Source organism: Otolemur garnettii, unplaced genomic scaffold (genome assembly GCF_000181295.1).
Source record: "Otolemur garnettii isolate 467f Iridium unplaced genomic scaffold, OtoGar3 scaffold00012, whole genome shotgun sequence".
Taxonomy (NCBI): Eukaryota; Metazoa; Chordata; class Mammalia; order Primates; family Galagidae; genus Otolemur; species Otolemur garnettii.
The window spans coordinates 6,863,217-6,881,002 of record NW_003852407.1 but is presented as its reverse complement, the minus strand read 5'-3'; the positions used below and the strand labels follow the sequence as shown (position 1 = coordinate 6,881,002).

The 17,786-nt window shown below is 41.5% G+C and overlaps 1 protein-coding gene across 1 annotated transcript in view; it reads right to left on the bottom strand.

Annotated features, from left to right (window-relative positions):
- EPG5 (ectopic P-granules autophagy protein 5 homolog) overlaps positions 1 to 17,710 on the bottom strand; it is a 120,251-nt gene extending 102,541 nt beyond the window's left edge. The window contains exons 1-3 of the mRNA XM_012802003.2: positions 17,548 to 17,710; positions 2,525 to 3,469; positions 1,079 to 1,322 (exon numbers count right to left, since the gene is read on the bottom strand). Of these exons, the coding sequence (XP_012657457.1) occupies positions 1,079 to 1,322; positions 2,525 to 3,469; positions 17,548 to 17,610 (1,252 nt within the window). The 5' untranslated portion in view covers positions 17,611 to 17,710. The remainder of the gene's footprint in view (positions 1 to 1,078; positions 1,323 to 2,524; positions 3,470 to 17,547) is intronic.
- Positions 17,711 to 17,786: the final 76 nt, after the last annotated feature.

The window sequence follows — 17,786 nt, the reverse complement described above, 5'->3', positions numbered from 1 at the left end:
AAAAAGTATCATTTTGCTACCCTTTTGTAATTTCGAAGGGAGAGTGATGGCTTGGCAGGACTGGTACTATGAGTCAGTTAGAAAGTTGCCTCTCCTTTTTGTAGTAATTAATAATCATTAAATCAAATTGAAAAAAAAATAATTTTCTATCTCAAGAATGATATTCAAAATGTACGAACAACTCTTACTAATTCTTTTTTTTTTTTAATTTTTTTTTTTATTTCAACTTTATTACTTAGAACGCTTTTTTTTTTTCTTTTTTGAGACAGAGTCTCACTCTGTCACCCTCAGTAGAGCACTTTCATAGCTCACAGCAAGCTCCAACTCTTGGGCTCAAGAGATTCTCTTGCCGCAGCCTCCCAACTAGCTGGGACTACAGGCGCCCACCAAAATGCCCGGCTATTTTTTAGAGACGGGGTCTCGCTCTTTGCTCAGGTTGGTCTTTAACGTGAGCTTAGGGCAATCCACCCAACTCAGGCTTCTGGAGTGCTAGGATTACAGGTGTGAGCCACCGTGCCAGGCCTGGACACCACTGCTTTAAAGGATCCTAATAATCTGTCCCAGAAAAAAAAGAAAAAAGCCTGCATAATTCAATAAGCATACTTAATATATCAGTAGTAAAGGCTAATTTTTTAAAACCTAAAATAAGATGAAAACTGCAAAACATTACAGATCCTCTGTTGGAAATTAAACAAAATACCACAAACTGCACCAGCAAAAATAAATGCAGTAGACAAAGGATGAAAAAGTATTTGGATTACTAGTTTTATAATGAAAACCTGTATCTGGACTCAACTTGGTAAAAAGCACATAAACTGTAACAGTAAGGGACATGAATTATAGATCTTTGTCATCCTAGAGAAGCAGAAAACATCAGCCCTGGGGAGAGGGGACGAGCAATAGTCCTTAGAAATGCCATGCAGGCAGATTTCAGTCCTACATTAGGGGAGACCAGGTAAAACTTCAAGCACAAATGTACCCATATGACCAGTTATTACACAGTCAACTCAACCAGACTATACCCCTCAACTTTTTTCATTTCAAAACACGAGAGTGAGATCTCCATTTTCTTACACACCTTGGCCTTGCTGATGGATTGCTAAAGATCTCAGAACTGGCGAACTATTGAGTAATGCATAGATAAAAGACTCCACTTGCAATCTTGAGAGCACAGAAGTGTAAGAATGCAGGGCCAGGGTCTGGTGGAGGTGCTCAGATTTCGCATCAAATAGCTTCTTTAGCTCCCCCAGCGCATTTTCATTCATCTCTACTCGCTGGTAGCGATGATAACCAGAAACTTTCACTTGATCTGCACAGACACCCTACCAGTAGACAAAAAGGTAAAATGTGAAACCAAGTTACTCTTTGCATCTGAAGTAATGAGGTAGCAGTATAAGATATGCAGACTTCAGTATCATCTTCAAAGAGCTTGTAATCACAGTGAGGGGACAATACTGCTATGTAGAGAATATTACCACCAAATACATGATCAGGTGCAATACAGTGTAATCTCAATCACAAATATCTTAGACGTTCAGAGAAGGGAAAAATAACTATAAGAAGTAGTCAGTGGGGAAGGGTACATGAAAATAGTAGATCTTATCCCTAACAGTGTTATGATTGATGATCTTATCTCCTATCTTACGAACACTGAGACCATGTGATATCTCCTCAACTTCAAGGTATCTCAAAATTGTGGCTCTACCCTCATCATTCTTTGTGGTTCTATTCAAAACAAACCCCTCTCCCCTCCCATACTAACTCCTCCAGCTGTGTTCTAGATTCTACCCTCTTTTTCAATAGTATTTCCAATGTTTCCTTCTCCACAGACCCTTCCTATCTGTAGAGATGCACAGCTCTCCCAAAGAATGAGGGTTAGGGATAAGGGAAATCATGCGCTTCCCACTTTCCTTCACTGCCACACTTTTCAAGAATGGTCTTCTTGTTCTTATTATAAGCTCCCAAGCCACTATGAAATGGCTTTGTTATGGTCACCTTGGCCTCCATCTTATGGCCTTACCTGCTGCCTCATCTCCCAACCCTGACCCTCTCTATCCATTGGATGTTTGTGGCATTATGCTTAAGGTCACAAACTCATGGCCCATGCACTGAATTCAACCTGGAGACATGATTTGCTTGGCTTACACTTGCATATATGTATGTGTGTATGTGTCTGATTTGCTGCCAACGTTTAGAAATTAGAGTCCCTCACATAAAAATCCAGATTTCTACATTTTTTCTCAGAAAATCTTAAGATCTGGCAATGCTACGCCATCAAAACCTCACAGCAACAATCAACTAGAACTCAAGAGTGCTGTCTCCTCTAGACCACGAGTCTGCCCAGTGACCATTGTCCCGCTCAGCCTTCTTCACTCCTCCAGGTCACACACCGGGCCCCTCAGGCATTTGACTTTGTGACCCCTGCACTGTACTACTCTGAACTGAGACAGGGTGAGTGCACAGGGAGAAGCCTCCAGACCTGGACAGCACCACCGCAAATTCCCCAGGCTCCTGATCAAAATACCTGTACAAGCATTTGTTCCTCCTTAAAGTGCCATAGCCGGCTTTTAGCATTTTGGCAATCGGACGTCAAAGTAAGTAGCTCAGCCTCAGCCAGCAGCAGTTGCTTCCTACATCGTGAGTAGTTCAAAAGCAACTCATAAAATTCATGTCTGTCCTGATGAGCCATGCTGTCAAATTCTTCCAAATATGACTCAACATTTTCTAGCCATGAGCCAGGCTCCAAGATTTTTAGCTGCTCTTTAGTAAATGGTACTAGTTCTGGCTGAGATGGGAGTTCTGGGTAGAGCCGCTCACCACGAAGCAAGGGTTTCACTGCCACCAAAGCTGGTACCTCTCCAGCAATTTCAGCTGGCAACTGGGGATAGAGTTTCTTTACTCTTGGAGGCTTAGAAACAGGTTTGGCTTCACAAGAACCCTGCAAGCCAACACTTTGTAGCACCTCTGAAGAACCACCTAAGGTTTGTTTGTCTTCTTTCCCATCCTGAAGTTCTCTAACTTGTAAGTTTTCCATTTCCTGGTGAGTATGTGAAAAACTAGACCTAAGCGTGCTTTCTGCAAGTCCATATTGTACCAATTTATTTTCTTCCACCTCTGTAAAGTTCTTCAGGGTTTCAACTGCAGTGCCAACACTGCCCCCAGGGTCAACGTTGGCCATGACTACACTGTCCCCCACACAGGTTCCAACCTCTCCCCCTTCCTTCAGGGGCTCTGGGTTACACATTAGTGTCCTTTCATTGCTTATAGTTAAGGAGGCGAGTGGTACATCAAACATTTCACTTTCATTTTGTCCACTGGCATTTTTCTGGAGCTGGGAATCAGTTAACACCTTCAAATGGTCTCCTTCAAATTCACAGGCTGGAGAAGGGATTTCCTGCTCTCTGGAGGTTTTTGGAAGGGAAATTTCATCAAACTCTTCCCTCTGTAGGGTTTCATATTTCTTCTTTTCCTATAAACAAGATTTATAAAGTGAAATAACTTGTAACAATAATTCATACTCACAGCATAGGGACTTTTTCAGTTGCGTATAAAAATCTAAATTTTATCATTTAACAAACAGAACCTAAATTCACTTCATTAGCAATGTATGCCACAATTTATATTATCCAATCAAGTACGCTGAATTGAGCAATTCACTAGGCTAAATCGTAACAGAAAAAGATATACAAAGTAGCAAATTCTGATTCAAAAAATGAAAGAGGAAAGTCTTACATTGCCCTCCATTCTGCTAGAGGTTACGTAAAACAGAACAGTCACCAGTATCTCAGACCATAATAGGTTTGTCTTCATCTTGACAAACATGTTTACTCAAAACTCAGACAGAAAAGAGTAGAACGACTTGTGCAACAAAACAAACAACTGTGCAACTGGATTATAACCCACAGAATAAAATAAATAACCATGCGCCCATACTGACATAATTACCTCAATGAGTAAGTAAAAAACATGAGCAAGAAGTAACAACTCTTCCATATGGAAGAATTTCAAGTTAGAAGGCATGGGCAAAGAATTCCAACATAGAAGGAATGGGCAAAATTAAAAATCACAATGAGAACACCATGGTAACTGCTGCAGGCAAGGTCTACTGCTAGATGCTAAAGTGAGTGAACCCAGAATTTAAGCAGACACAGTATCTGCACAGTTTCAAAGTCCTTCCTCCCAAATATTTAGTAACTACAAAGGAGAAAACAGTAAGTTTCAGTGGAGAATCCTGGCAAAAAATACCTGAACCAAATGATCAAGGTTACATCCCCAGTAATACTAACATCAGATACCCTGCATAGGATACAGCAAAAGGCTACCTCGGCAGTGTCCCCAGTAACGTACTACTTCAGTCTAATCAAGAGAAAACATCAGATGAAAACCCAAACCAGGGGATAGTCTATAAAATAAAGTATTATGATCACAAAAGAAAAAAAATGTCAGAAAAGATCTGAAAACTTTAAAAAAGAGAGAGATAAAAAGAACAAAAAAGACAAGACTCAGGAACTTTCAGAAATTGGAGGAAAATACAGAGACATGACAATAACATACTACAGGATCCTGGACTAGATTCTGGAACAGAAAAAAGACGTAAGTGGAAAAAACTGGTGAAATCCAAACAAGTTCTATATTTTAATTAATAGTATTGTACCAATGCTTATTTCTTGGTTTTATTAAATGTTCTACGTCCCCAAATATATGGTTTAAAAAGATGATGACACAGAGCATGCTGAGAGAAGGGTATAAGGGAATAAATACTCTGCAATTATATTTGCAACTTTTCACTAAGTCCAAAATTACCTCCAAAAAACAGAAACATGAAAAAGTTAGTCATCAAAAAAGTTATGGTTTTTTAAAACCCATTAAAACCCATTTTTTAAAAAAAACCATTTAAACCTCAGGTATTAACACACCAACTAGATAATGTAGAAAGCCAGGGTGAATAAAGAAGAAAAATTATTTACATAACATTTAAATAAAGTTGTTACACTCAAATAAACTAAGACCTGAGAGATTTCCTTTTCACTATAAAATTCTAAGGAAGGCAAACATGACAGTCACCCAAGTCATTGGTGATGTGTGGTTATTCTGAATGCCCAGTAAAAAAGGTTGACAGATTAATAGCCAAGAAGGTGGGACATACATGTTAGGAGGAAAAGATGAATGCTGGGTAGATGGCACACCTCCTGAGTGAAGGTCTCAACCACAATTTAGGCATCACCTAGCCAACACAATGTAACTTGTTTGTATCTTTATTATTAATCTGAATTTTTTAAAAAAAGATAATGTTTTTGAAATGGAATTTGAGGTCTGCTTGCTGAAATGAACATGGCTGCCAAACATTTACAAACATGATTCAAGAAATAGTATGCCTTTCCAAAATTACTTCGCTCCCCACTATGAACTCAGAGGTGGTTATTAGATTCAGAGGTCAGACACACAATGCATACTTAGACAAATCAGTTTGTTAAAGTGCCTAAAACTGCCAGGCACATGCCTGTAACCCCAGCTACTCAGGAGGCTGAGGCAGCAGGACTGCTTGAGCACAGGAGTTTAAGACCAGGCTGGCAACATAGTGAGACCTTTCAAATTAATAAAAAAGAAGAGGAGGAAGAAGGAAGAAGGAACGAGGAAAGAAGAAGGGAGGAGGAATGAGGAGGAAAAGCAGAAGCAGCTGCCTAATATCATGAATAACAAAAAATAATGATTTAAGTGTTAATAAGAGAATGAAAAAGTAGTCCTAATTAACCACAGTGATATTCAGCACACTTCCTATAATAAAAAGTTTCTCAAACTGAGAAGTCAGAAAGAAAAAATTAGGAGATAAAATGATTACTAGAATGAAAGAAATACTGGTATATTAGTCAGGGCAGAAGTCAAATTTAATTAGAAGATGAAATCAATAAAACCACTTAATTTACAATAGCACAAAAAGAATGAAGTACTTAGGGATAAACTGAGTAAAACAAGTATATGTAAGACCTGTACTTTGAAAATTGCAAAACATTACTGAAACAAATTAAGAAAACTTAATAAACGGAAAGATACATCTTTCATGACATAAAGATAACAATATTCCTCAAATGGATGTACAAATTCAACACAATCCCTTGAAAAATTCCAGGGCCCTTTTTTTCCCAGAAATTGACAAGCTGATCTTTAAATTTATATGGAAATGCAAGGGACTCACAATAGACAAAAAAATCTTCAAATACATCAAGGTTGGCAACTCACACTATGCAATTTTAAAACCAACTACAAAGCTACTGTAATAAAAGACAGTGTGGTACTAGGACATGGATAGACAGAGCAATAGAATAAAACTGAAAATCCAAAAAGAAAACCTTACACCTGTGTTCAAGTTAACCAGAGTGCCAAGCAATTCAGCGGGGGGAAAGAATAGTCTTTTCAACAAATGGTGCTAGAACAACTGGATAGCCTCATGCAAAGACTGAAATTGGAATTTATATCATATACAAAATTAACTAAAAAGGAATGATCATAGACTTAATTAAAACTTTAAAGCAGGCTAAAAAGGGATGATCACAGACTTAATTAAAACTTTAAAGCAGTCTGGGCACGGTGGCTGACGCCTATAATCCTAGCACTCTGAGAGGCCAAGGCAGGTCTTGAGCTCAGGAGTTCAAGACCAGCCTGAGCAAGAGCGAGACCTAGTCTCTAAAAATAGCCAGATGTTATGGGGGGCACCTATAGTCACAACTACTTGGGAGGCTGAGGCAAGAGAATCACTTGAGCCCAAGAGTTTGAGGTTGCTATATCACCACATCACTCTACCCAAGGCAACAAAGTGAGACTCTGTCTCAAAAAAAACTTTAAAGGAAATGGAAGAATAAATCTTTGTGACTAGGGCTGGATAAAGCTTTCTCAGATATGACACTAAAAGCACAAGTGACAAAAGAAAAACTAAATAAACAGGACTTCAACAAAATTAAAAACTTCTGTCCAACAAGTGAAACAATCAAGAAAGTAAAAAGACAGCACTACAGAATGGGAGAAAATACTCATAAGACAAATATGTCTAGGATATACACAGAACTCTTACAACTCAAGAATAAAAATATACAACTCAATTTTAAAACAAGCAAAGGATCTCAACAGATGTTTTTCCAAAGATAAACCTATGATACATGAAAAGCTGCTCAACGTTATTAGCTATTAGAAAAATGCAAATCAAAACCACAATCAGATACCATGTCACACCCACTAAGGTGACTATTTAAAAAGTCAAATAATAACATGCGTTGGCAAGGATGAGAAATTAGAACCCTCATACACCACTGGTGGGAATGACAGAATACTAGACACGGGCGGCACCTGTGGCTCAGTGAGTAGGGCGCCAGCCCCATACACCAAGGGTGGTGGGTTCAAACCCAGCCCCGGCCAAACTCCAACAAAAAAATAGCTGGGACTGTGGCGGGTGCCTGTAGTCCCAGCTACTCGGGAGGCTGAGGCAAGAGAATCACCTAAGCCCAAGAGCTGGAGGTTGCTATGAGCTGTGACACCACAGCACTCTATCAAGGGTGACAAAGTGAGATTCTGTCTCTAAAAAAAAAAAAAATACTGTGACAAATAGCATGATGCAGCCAGCTACCAAGAATAATAGAGTTAAGATGGCTGTATGGCCTTTAGTTCACACTAAAAACCACTGAATTATACTTTTTTTGTTTGTTTGTTTGAGACACAGTCTCACTATGGCACCCTCAGTAGAGTGCCGTGTGGCATCATAGCTCACAGCAACCTCAAACTCTTGGACTTAAGCGATTCTCTTGCCTCAGCCTCCCAAATAGCTAGAACTACAGGTGCCCTCCACAATGCCCGGCTACTTTTTGCTGTTGTTGCAGTTGTCATTGTTGTTTTAGCTGGCCCAGGCCAGGTTCCAACCCGCCAGCCTCAGTGTATGTAGCTGGCACCCTACCCACTGAGCTACAGGCACCGCATAAATTATACTTTTTAACAAGGATAATTGTATAATACGTGGATTATATCTCAATAAAGCTGTTAAGAATAAAGATTAAAAGAATTTAGTAAGTTGAGAAATGAATGAAAATAAGGAAGTAGAGAATGAAATGCAGAATGAAAGGAGATTTTGTTTCTCTTAAGCTACAAGAGAACTAGGGGATTTTAAAAGCTAACTATGAGAAAGACCAAAGACAGGGAAAAGAAAATAGTCACAGGATGGGCCACATGACCCCAGCTCAGCCAACAACCACATCCCTACCCCACCCTCAGGGCACACCCAGCCTATCCCCACCCTCCCCCTATCTCACCCCAATCCCACCTCATAGCTTCCTCTCCCCACTCTAGGATTGCCCTTACAATTTCGACTACTTCTCCTCCACAACTTACCACTCCTAAACCGGTCTACACCCTGCAGGGAATAATCATAACCATAATAATTACTGGTAAAGTGGTTAGATAATCAAACAAGAGACTTTTTTTCTTTAACTTTCTTAATGCACTTGGAAGAACCTACAGCCTATGTTTAGGCTTTTATTTCCCCCGTGGGTGGAATTCACTTCTGGATGAATTGATGGACTCCTGGACTTCTCTGGGGGGCAAAAGTAAAACCACATAAAACTCTCTACCCCAGGCTTTGTTAGGAAAGTTAGATCCAAAGAGGAATTAACCTGGAGTTGCCCCCAGAGAATGAGGTAGGGGAAAGAGAACGTAGTGCTTTAATTCAAAGGGACCAGCTACATACACCAAGGAAGGCAGGTGGCAGGACAGTTTTGGACAGGTGGCACACATCTGGCCCTGCTCCCTCAGAGATTCCCTGGATAGGGACAGGACATCTGGAGTGCATGTGGAAGAGAAGAGCCACCGCAGTCATCACCCAGCCTCATCATTTCAAGAGCAGTGGTGAGGGCTCCCTGTGGCTCATTTCACTTCACCAAAGCATAGAACAGGGGAACAAGTCCTGAAAGGTGTCTGAGCCTCCAGCCTCTGCTCCATCAATTCATCCAGAATACCATTATAAGATTGGTCTCCCTGAAACACTGCTCTGAACACAGAGCAGTTTGGCTCTCCACTTCATGAAAGACTAACACTTAACTCAGGAACTCTGCGTCCTGAATGAGTCAGTTGCCATCCTGTTTTAACACAAACCTTTCTGCACAGGCTTTCCTGTAAACAGGGACCTGTTGTGGGCCCTGGTCACACACTATCTCATATGGCCATTTATCTTTATCTTCTGTGTCCCCAGTTAGACCAGAAGTATCTTGAGAGCAGGGATTATATCTTGGGCATCTTTGGATCCGGTCAGCCTCTGTTTTTTGTGTTCACTAACTATTCCTTGAGATAATAATGATGACCTATAATTCACAAGAATTTGAGTAACAGCTGTGCACTAAACTATGTCCTAAGTACTGCAATTCTAATATGAAGCAATTACTGACTTATCGAACAGATATATATACTTACCATGTGCTCTGGTACTTTCAGAAGTTTATTTTTACATGTATCTCAGAAAACAGAAGGGAAATCCAATAAATTCAGAAGCAAATAAACTTTCATTCTATAGTCTGAGATCTCCTTATACATAAAATGCAAAACTCCATTTCATTTAAAATAAAAAATACAGCTTCCCTTTATTAACTGTCTACTTCAGTTAAAAAGAGGTGAAGATACATGAGGAGGACATATTGCAAATAATCATTACAGATCACAAAATAAAATTCAAACTCTCTCTGTATCAAGTCACTTCTACAAAAATTTGTACTTACATGAATTTTAAGCAAAAGATATACCTTAAAATTAAAAATGTCCAGGAAGACTCAGTACCCATAACACAGTGGTTACGGTGCCAGCCACATACACTGAGGCTGGTGGGTTTAAACCCAGCCTAGGCCAGATAAACAACAATGACAACTGCAACAAAAAATAGCCAGGCATTGTGGTGGGCACCTGTAGTAGCAGCTACTTGGGAAGCTGAGGCAAGAGAATCGCTTAAGCCCAATGGTGGGCACCTGTAGTAGCAGCTACTTGGGAAGCTGAGGCAAGAGAATCGCTTAAGCCCAAGAGTTTGAGGTTGCTGTGAGCTGTGATGCCACAGCACTCTACCAAGGGCAACATAGTGAGACTCTGTCTCCAAAAAAATAATAATAATGACCAGGATGATTAAGAAGAATCTATTTCTTTCTTTCTATTTCTTCTTTTTGATCTTCACATAAGTCACAATATATACAGGTAAAGAATCAATTTTGAAATCATTCAACAGGAAAAAAAAATAAGTTATAAAGAAATGAAAGCATTGATGATAAAGACAGAAAAACATACTAACAATAAATTACAGTGTTGGTATGTTGGGGGGAAAAAAACTAAAGAAGAAAATAATAAACTATTACCAACAGTTATCTCTAGGAGATGAGATTCCTGACATTTCATTTCTGGGTTGTACATGTCTCTGTGTGTATGTGCGTACACTCACACATATTTTTTAAGCAATGGAGGAAAAAAAGTAATCAGAAAGTAAGTAATCATTAGGGAAAAAAAAAGTAGGCTTTTCTTTTTTAAGACAGGGTCTCTCTAGGCCCAAGTTGCCCAGGTTAGACTTGAACTACTGGACTCAAGTAATCCTCCCACCTCAGCCTCTCTGATAGCTGAGACTATAGGAACATGCCACCATGCCCAACTATACATAAAGTTGTTTGTTTGTTTTCTAAGTTCTGAGAAACAAATGGAAACTTTCTATTCATCACTTGCAGTTCTTTCTCTATGAACTATATTGAGTAAAATTACAACTCTTTCTTTTCTTAAAAATAATGATGAAATACTGGCCAGACATGGTGGTTGCAATTCCAAAGTCAAAATATTATCCTGGTTGGCGGTGCCTGTGTCTCAAAGGAGTAGGGTGCCAGCCCCCTATGCCAGAGGTGGCGGGTTCAAACCCAGCCCCGGCCAAAAACTGCAAAAAAAAAAAAAAAAAAGTTATCCTGGTAATTGAATTAATTACCAGGTAACCAGGTAATTAATTAATTAACTAACTGGTAACTGATTAACGCCTATAATCCTAGCACTCTGGATGGCCAACAGGTGGAGTACTCCTTGAGCTCAGGAGTCAAGAGATCAGCTTGAATAAGGGAAAGTAAGACTCCATCTCTAATAAAAATAGAAAAATTAGCCAGGTGTCATGGCACAAGACTGTAACCCTAGCTACCCAGGAGGCTGAGAGAGAAGGATCACTTGAGTCTAGGACATTGAGGTTGCAGTGAGCTACGATGACACCACTGCACTCTATAAGGGCAAAACAGCAAGACTCTGCCCCCCAAAATTAAATAAAATAAAATAATGATGAACCACTTAGTGAATAATAGTGACGGTTCAATTTTACACATTTCATAGAATACTTATCATTAGATTATTTTAAAGGGAGGGTCTGTTTATCAAGCATGTCTGCATCTCCAGGACTTAGCACAATGCCTGGCACAGAACAGATAAAAGAAGTTGGGCACACAGGGACAAGGATCAGATCAAAAGCTCTCAGGGTGATTATACCAGCTCCCCCTGGGCTATATAAGAATGCTTGGTGTGGATGTGGAAAGAAAGGAACACTTCAACACTGCTGTGGGGCTGTAAACTAATACCACCTTTTTGGAAGGAAGCATGGAGAACCCTCAAAGAACTCCAGCTAGACCTGCCATTTGATCCTGCAATCCCATTACTGGGCATCTACCCAAAAGGAAAAAAAAAAAATCCTTTTACCATAAGGACACTTGCACTGAACTGTTTATGATAGCTCAATTTACAATCGCCAAAATGTGGAAACAGGCAAAATGCCCACTGACCCAGGAATGGATTAACAAGCTGTGGTATATGTATACCATGGAATACTATTCAGCCATTAAAAAAGATAGAGATAGGCTCGGCACCCATAGCATAGTGGTTATGGCACCAGCCACATACACCAAGGCTGGCAGGTTAGAACCTGGCCCAGGCCAGCTAAAACAACAATGACAACTGCAACAAAAAATAGCCAGATGCTGTGGCAGGAGCCTGTAGTCCCAGCTACTTGGGAGGCTGAGGCAAGAGAATCACTTAAGCCCAAGAGTTGGAAGTTGCTGTGAGCTGTGACGTGACAGCACTCTACCAAGAGCAACATAGTGAGATTCTGTCTCAAGAAAAAAAAAATGATGGAGACATCCTTTGTATTAACCTGTATGGAAGTGGAACACATTCTTAGTAAAGTATCATAAGAATGAAGAAGCAAGAATCCTATGTACTCAATTTTTTTTTTTTTTTTGAGACAGAGTCACAAGCTGTTGCCCTGGGTAGAGTGCCATGGCGTCAGCTCACAGCAAACTCCAACTCTTGGGCTCAAGCAAGTCTCCTGCCTCAGCCTCCCAAGTAGCTGGGACCACAGGCGCCTGGCTATTTTTTTGGTTGCAGCCCTCATTGTTGAACCCGCCACCTTAAGTGTATGTGGCTGGCGCCTTAGCCACTTGAGCCACAGGCGCCGAGCCTGTACTCAATTTTGATATGAGAACAATTAATGACCTAGTACATGGTGGGGGCTAAGGGAAGGGGAAAGCAGAAAGAAGGAAGGAAGGAGGGGGTAGGGGTCTCAGTGTGTGACACACCTTTTGGGGACAGGACACAATTATAAGAGGGACATTACCTAATAAATGCAATCAATGTAACCTGGCTTCCTGTACCCACAATTCTGAATCCCCAATAATAAAAAAAATTAGAAGACACAAACAACTGTCAGGTAATGTACCTGTCTGCTTTCAAAGACATGCTGGGCACTTTGACAGTCTGGGGATCTTTTGGGGTCCCCCCAATCCCGGGAATGGAGCCAAGGTTGTAAATTTGTAACACATTAAGTAAATTGCTATACAAGTAGAAAGGCTTTTGGGGAAGGATGAAGATTATACATTTTGCTATGAATGTAACCTCTACTCACCACTTCTTTGGTGCTGCTCTCTACAGTCTGACTTCACTGTATCAGTGGCATGTGGCAGGCTTGATCTCTCCCTCCTCCTTCCTACACTTTCTTCACGCAGTTTTTAGGACACTACACGCTCAGCGAATTACAGGTGAACAACAGCCTACTCTGTGGTGGTGCTTTCTCACTCTCCTTTGCTGGTTCTGCCTCTCCTTCCCAACCTCTTAAAGGGAGAGTACCCAGGGTTCACTTCCGTTCACTTTTTTAACCTACAAGCTCACTCATTGACACAGTGACCTAATTTAGTTTCTGGCTTTAAATACCATCTATATGTTAATGACTCCTAAATCTTTATCTCCAGCCTCTAGCTCTCTCCCATAACCTTAATTCACATTTCCAATCCTACTCTACATCTCCATTCCAATGTCTAATAGATACCCATTTCAAAAGTAACATATCCAAAACGGAACTGTTTTCCGCCCCTTCTCCCAGTAAACTGCTCCACCCACCAGCCTCTTCCTCGACTATTTTCTCTCATACCCCACACCCAAACTTCAGCAACCCCCCTCTGCTCTCAGACTTCCAACACTTCTCACCACCTTGCCTCTGACAATTCTAGTCTTCTACACCTCCATCCCCTCTCACCTGGATTATTCCAACTGTCTTAGGTGGTCTCTGCGGATAGTCTTGCTCCCTCACAATGTGTTCTCAACAGAGCACAGTGATCCTTTAAAGCACAATTTGGATCCCATCACTCCCCAGCTTGAAAGCCTGAGGTGATTCCACATGGAACTCAAGAGTGAAGCTAAAGTTCTTACAAGGACCCACACAGCCTTCTTAGACCTGGTCCTCTTACCTTTCTGACTTCATCACCTACAACTCTCCCCTTACTCATCCTCCCTAACTGTGCTGCCTCTTCACAGTTCCTAGGCGTTTGCTCTGGCTGGTCCCTCTGCCTGGAACACTTCTCCCCCAAGGGCCACATCACTTCTCTACTGAAACATCCCCCTCAGTAAGGACTACCCAGACCACTGGTTTAAAACTGCAACTTAGCCTAGCCTCACCAGTACTCCCACTCTGTACCCTGTTCTTTTTCATTTTTCTACAGTACTTATCACCTTCTAAAACAATGTATTTTATTTTTTTATGAGTTTTTGTCTGTTTGGCTTTTGTTTTCTCTGTCTACCCCCTCTGGAATGCAAACTTCATTAAAGCCAGATTCTTTGGGTTTTTTCTCTTTTACATATCAAGTGCCTAGAACACACTTTCTTTCTGGGCACTCCTGACCGATGAATGTTTAACAAAGGAATGCATCTTAGAAGACACAAAGGAAATTAAATAATACTATGTAACATCCTCTAACTTCAGTCAATAAACCATGCCTGGCAGGGAGGGACTAGGAGTAGAAATCAAGGCCACGGAGCAAGACAGGATGGGGATTTAAAGGTTTTTCCTCTTATCAGCTTTCTGGGACATATTTGTCTGTCCTCATCAATTATCAGCTCTTACTATCAGTGACTTGTTGGTACTCAGAATTTAGCATTATAAACTTCACTACTTCTGGAGAGTAAGTCCAAACCCAAGGATCTACTGTTCTTCACCCATAATTTACCAAGATCAATGAAGTAAGCCTCAGCAAGACAGGGCACAGAGGCTCGGGCCTGTAATCAGACAGAGGTGGGAGGATCCCTTGAGCTCAGGAGTTCAAGATGAGACCAGCCTGAGCAACAGCAAGATGCCAACCCTAGTAAAAATAGAAAAATTAGCCGGGTGTAGTGGTGGGCACCTATAATCCCAGTTACTTAGGAGGCTAAGGCAGAAGGATCACTTGAGCCTGTAGTTTAAGGTTGCTGTGAACTAGGCTGATGCCAGGCACTCCAGCCTGGATAACAAAATGAGACTCTATCTCCAAAAAAGAAAAAAAATGAAGTCAAGTCCTCAGAGTTGAGGGATTTTTTAGCAGAGAATGATACTGAAAGAATGAAAACAGTATTAGGCAGCAGGTGATAAGCATGACATACTAACCATAACAAGTAGCTAAGGTTATGAACCCGACGATTAACAATGAAGAATGTAGGTCAGCCACTGGGTAAAATCCAGAAGCCACTCAAATTATCTAAAGCGAATAGCATATGACACTACCCACCTCCTCAGTTGAGCCTTGAAACCATTTTAAAGCTCTGTGAACAGCTGCCAAATTATATACCACAGATAGTAAAGGTTTCATTAATGTAGGGCTTTACGCCCATCACCAAGAAATGAATCTATTTATTCTAAAAGAATTAATTCTCTAGACTGACATGTATGAGGTGTGGTGGAATCTCAAATGGACTTTTTCCATTTAAGAAAAAGGATTTGTTTTCTCATACATGGCTATTAGTCAGAGGAAATTTACCAGGGTAAATTCTTCTGAGTAACAAAGCTTGAAAATATTCAATACTGGCATTTATTTTTGTCATTCAATAAACATTACCAAGTGACCCCTGAGCCTGTGAAGCGTACTGGGAACAAGACAAGGTCCCTTCCTCAGTGAGTTCACAGTTAAGAGAGAGAGAAATGTTGGGAAAGCAACTCCCCAGCCTCCCAAGTAGCCCAACTACAGGCGTGTTTTTAACTGTGGAGGCTGTGTGGGAGGATAGCTGGTACCCAGGAAGTAAGGCTGCTGTGATCTACGACTGTACCACTGCACTCCCGCCTGGGTGACAGAGTAAGACGTTGTCTCCAGAAGTTTTTTAAAACTTAAAAATTAATCTCCTGGATTGAGAGTCAGGATTCTGGCTTTAACCTGGGTTCTCTCGATAACTGTATGACATTAGGCTCTCTTAATCTCTGTAGACTTTAGTTTCATCATTTATTAGGGATGGGGGGAAGATCAAGATGCTGCTCTCTATGGACAACTGATTTTTACATGTTATACATTACCACGGATCCTGGATTCAGGATCTTGCGCGCAGCTCGCCAATGGCTTTTTTCTTCTTCCTCTGCCTTCCAGGGCAACAGCTATCCTCCCACACAGCTGCCACAGTTAAAAACATGCCTGTAGCCCTGGCTATTTGACCATACCAATACCTTGCAAAATTATTTCTCTTAAAAATGTTTCTGAAATTAGGTACCAAATGGCTTTCTCACCAGAGTAACTCATCATTGATTTGGGTATACTAATGTGCCTCACTCCACTACACCCTTTTAAAAAAGGCATCATAATAAAAGAAATACACGTAAGTTAAACATGCTGCCTATGAACACTAGCTTTCCGTTAAAATCTTGTTCCCCAGGCTTGGCGCCTATGGCTCAAGCGCCTAAGGCGCCAGCCACATACACCTAAGGTGGCGGGTTCGAATCCCCAGCCCAGCCTGCCAAACAACAACGATGGCTGCAACCAAAAAATGGCCAGGCGTTGAGGCGGGCGCCTGTAGTCCCAGCTACTTGGGAGGCTGAGGCAGGAGACTCGCTTGAGCCCAGGAGTTAGAGGTTGCTGTGAGCGTGATACCGTGGCACTCTGCCCAGGGGGATAGCTTGAGGCTCTGTCTCAAAAACAAACAAACAAACAAAAAAAAAAATCTTGTTCCCCACATTTGAAAAATAGAGTGGTAAGGATAGTAGTTGTCAAATGTGATCCAGAAGATTTTTGTTCATGTCACTGAATAAATGCTGTGTCTGAGAGGGAGATAATAAAGACGCTGAAGATGTCTATCTTATCTCTCACAACAAAGTTGCTGTTACAGCTCATAAGAAAAAGTCTCGTTCACATGAAAAACTCAGCATATAGTATCAGGTTTAAATTACGCCTGCTCTGGAACATCACCAGAAAAGAAACTTCCTGATCATCTCCTTAATGTAAATTCTGCTTTGGGTAAGCCAAATTATCTAGGTCTAACCATCTAGGAGCAGCATTTAATCTGTTCACTGTAGAGAATATATAGGAACAAAATGAAAATCCAGAATGTCCCTAAAAACAAAACAAATGAACTAAAAATTCATGGCAATACCACATGCAGTCTAATCTAGGAAACCTAGAAAATTCAAGTAATGCTCCTACTGTGTGGGTCCCGCTCTGGGTTAATTCTCAGACATTCATGCCTCCCAATAACCAGGATAATGAGAAATAAACAGCAGCAGCACCACTATCACTCTCAATTTTGAAAGAAGAGAACTGGCACATCACTACTATCTACTTTATATGCGTCGCTACCCACAGAGCTCTGCCAAAGGCTACCTTCCCCCCAGTGGGAGGTGGGAGCCTTCACTACTTAGGCCTGGAAGGAACTGAAAATGTTCTCAGGACATAAAGGAGAAAAGAGAGAGGCAAAGATGGAGCTGGAAATAGAAAATCTGCCTCCAGGCAGGAAACCAGACCCAGGTGAGGAAAGCCAAGAGAGGAACAGAAAAAGAAAACTCCAGTGAGGTCACAGGAGGGAAAAGGATAAATGAGTTCCTGACAAAGTGTGGCAGGAGGATGTGAAGAAGAAATCGGGGGGCACGGCCTGAGTTCCTGGATGGTGGGATCAAATATTGGAAGGTGGGAGCAGAAGAGGCAGAGGCTCGGGGAACAGGAGTGGAGTTGGCTGGAGAGACCGAAGAGAGAACCCGGGAGACAAAGCACACCGCCGGGGCATCGGGAGGGAGGAGGGCGGCCTCACCTTGGTTTTAGTCCGGCTGGACTTGGCCTTGGCCCGGCGCTGGGGCCTCACCGCCTCGGCCATAGACTCTACCACAGAGCCGTCGCCGTTTGTTTTGGTCAAAACCCTGCGCTTGGCTAAACCTGCCCAGCCCTGGCCTCCGGGATGTCACATGACCGAACCTCCACCACTCCCTGAGAAGAGGCGGTGACTTGGGGCCTCTACGGGCCGCCGCGTAGGACAAACCACTGCGGGACGCT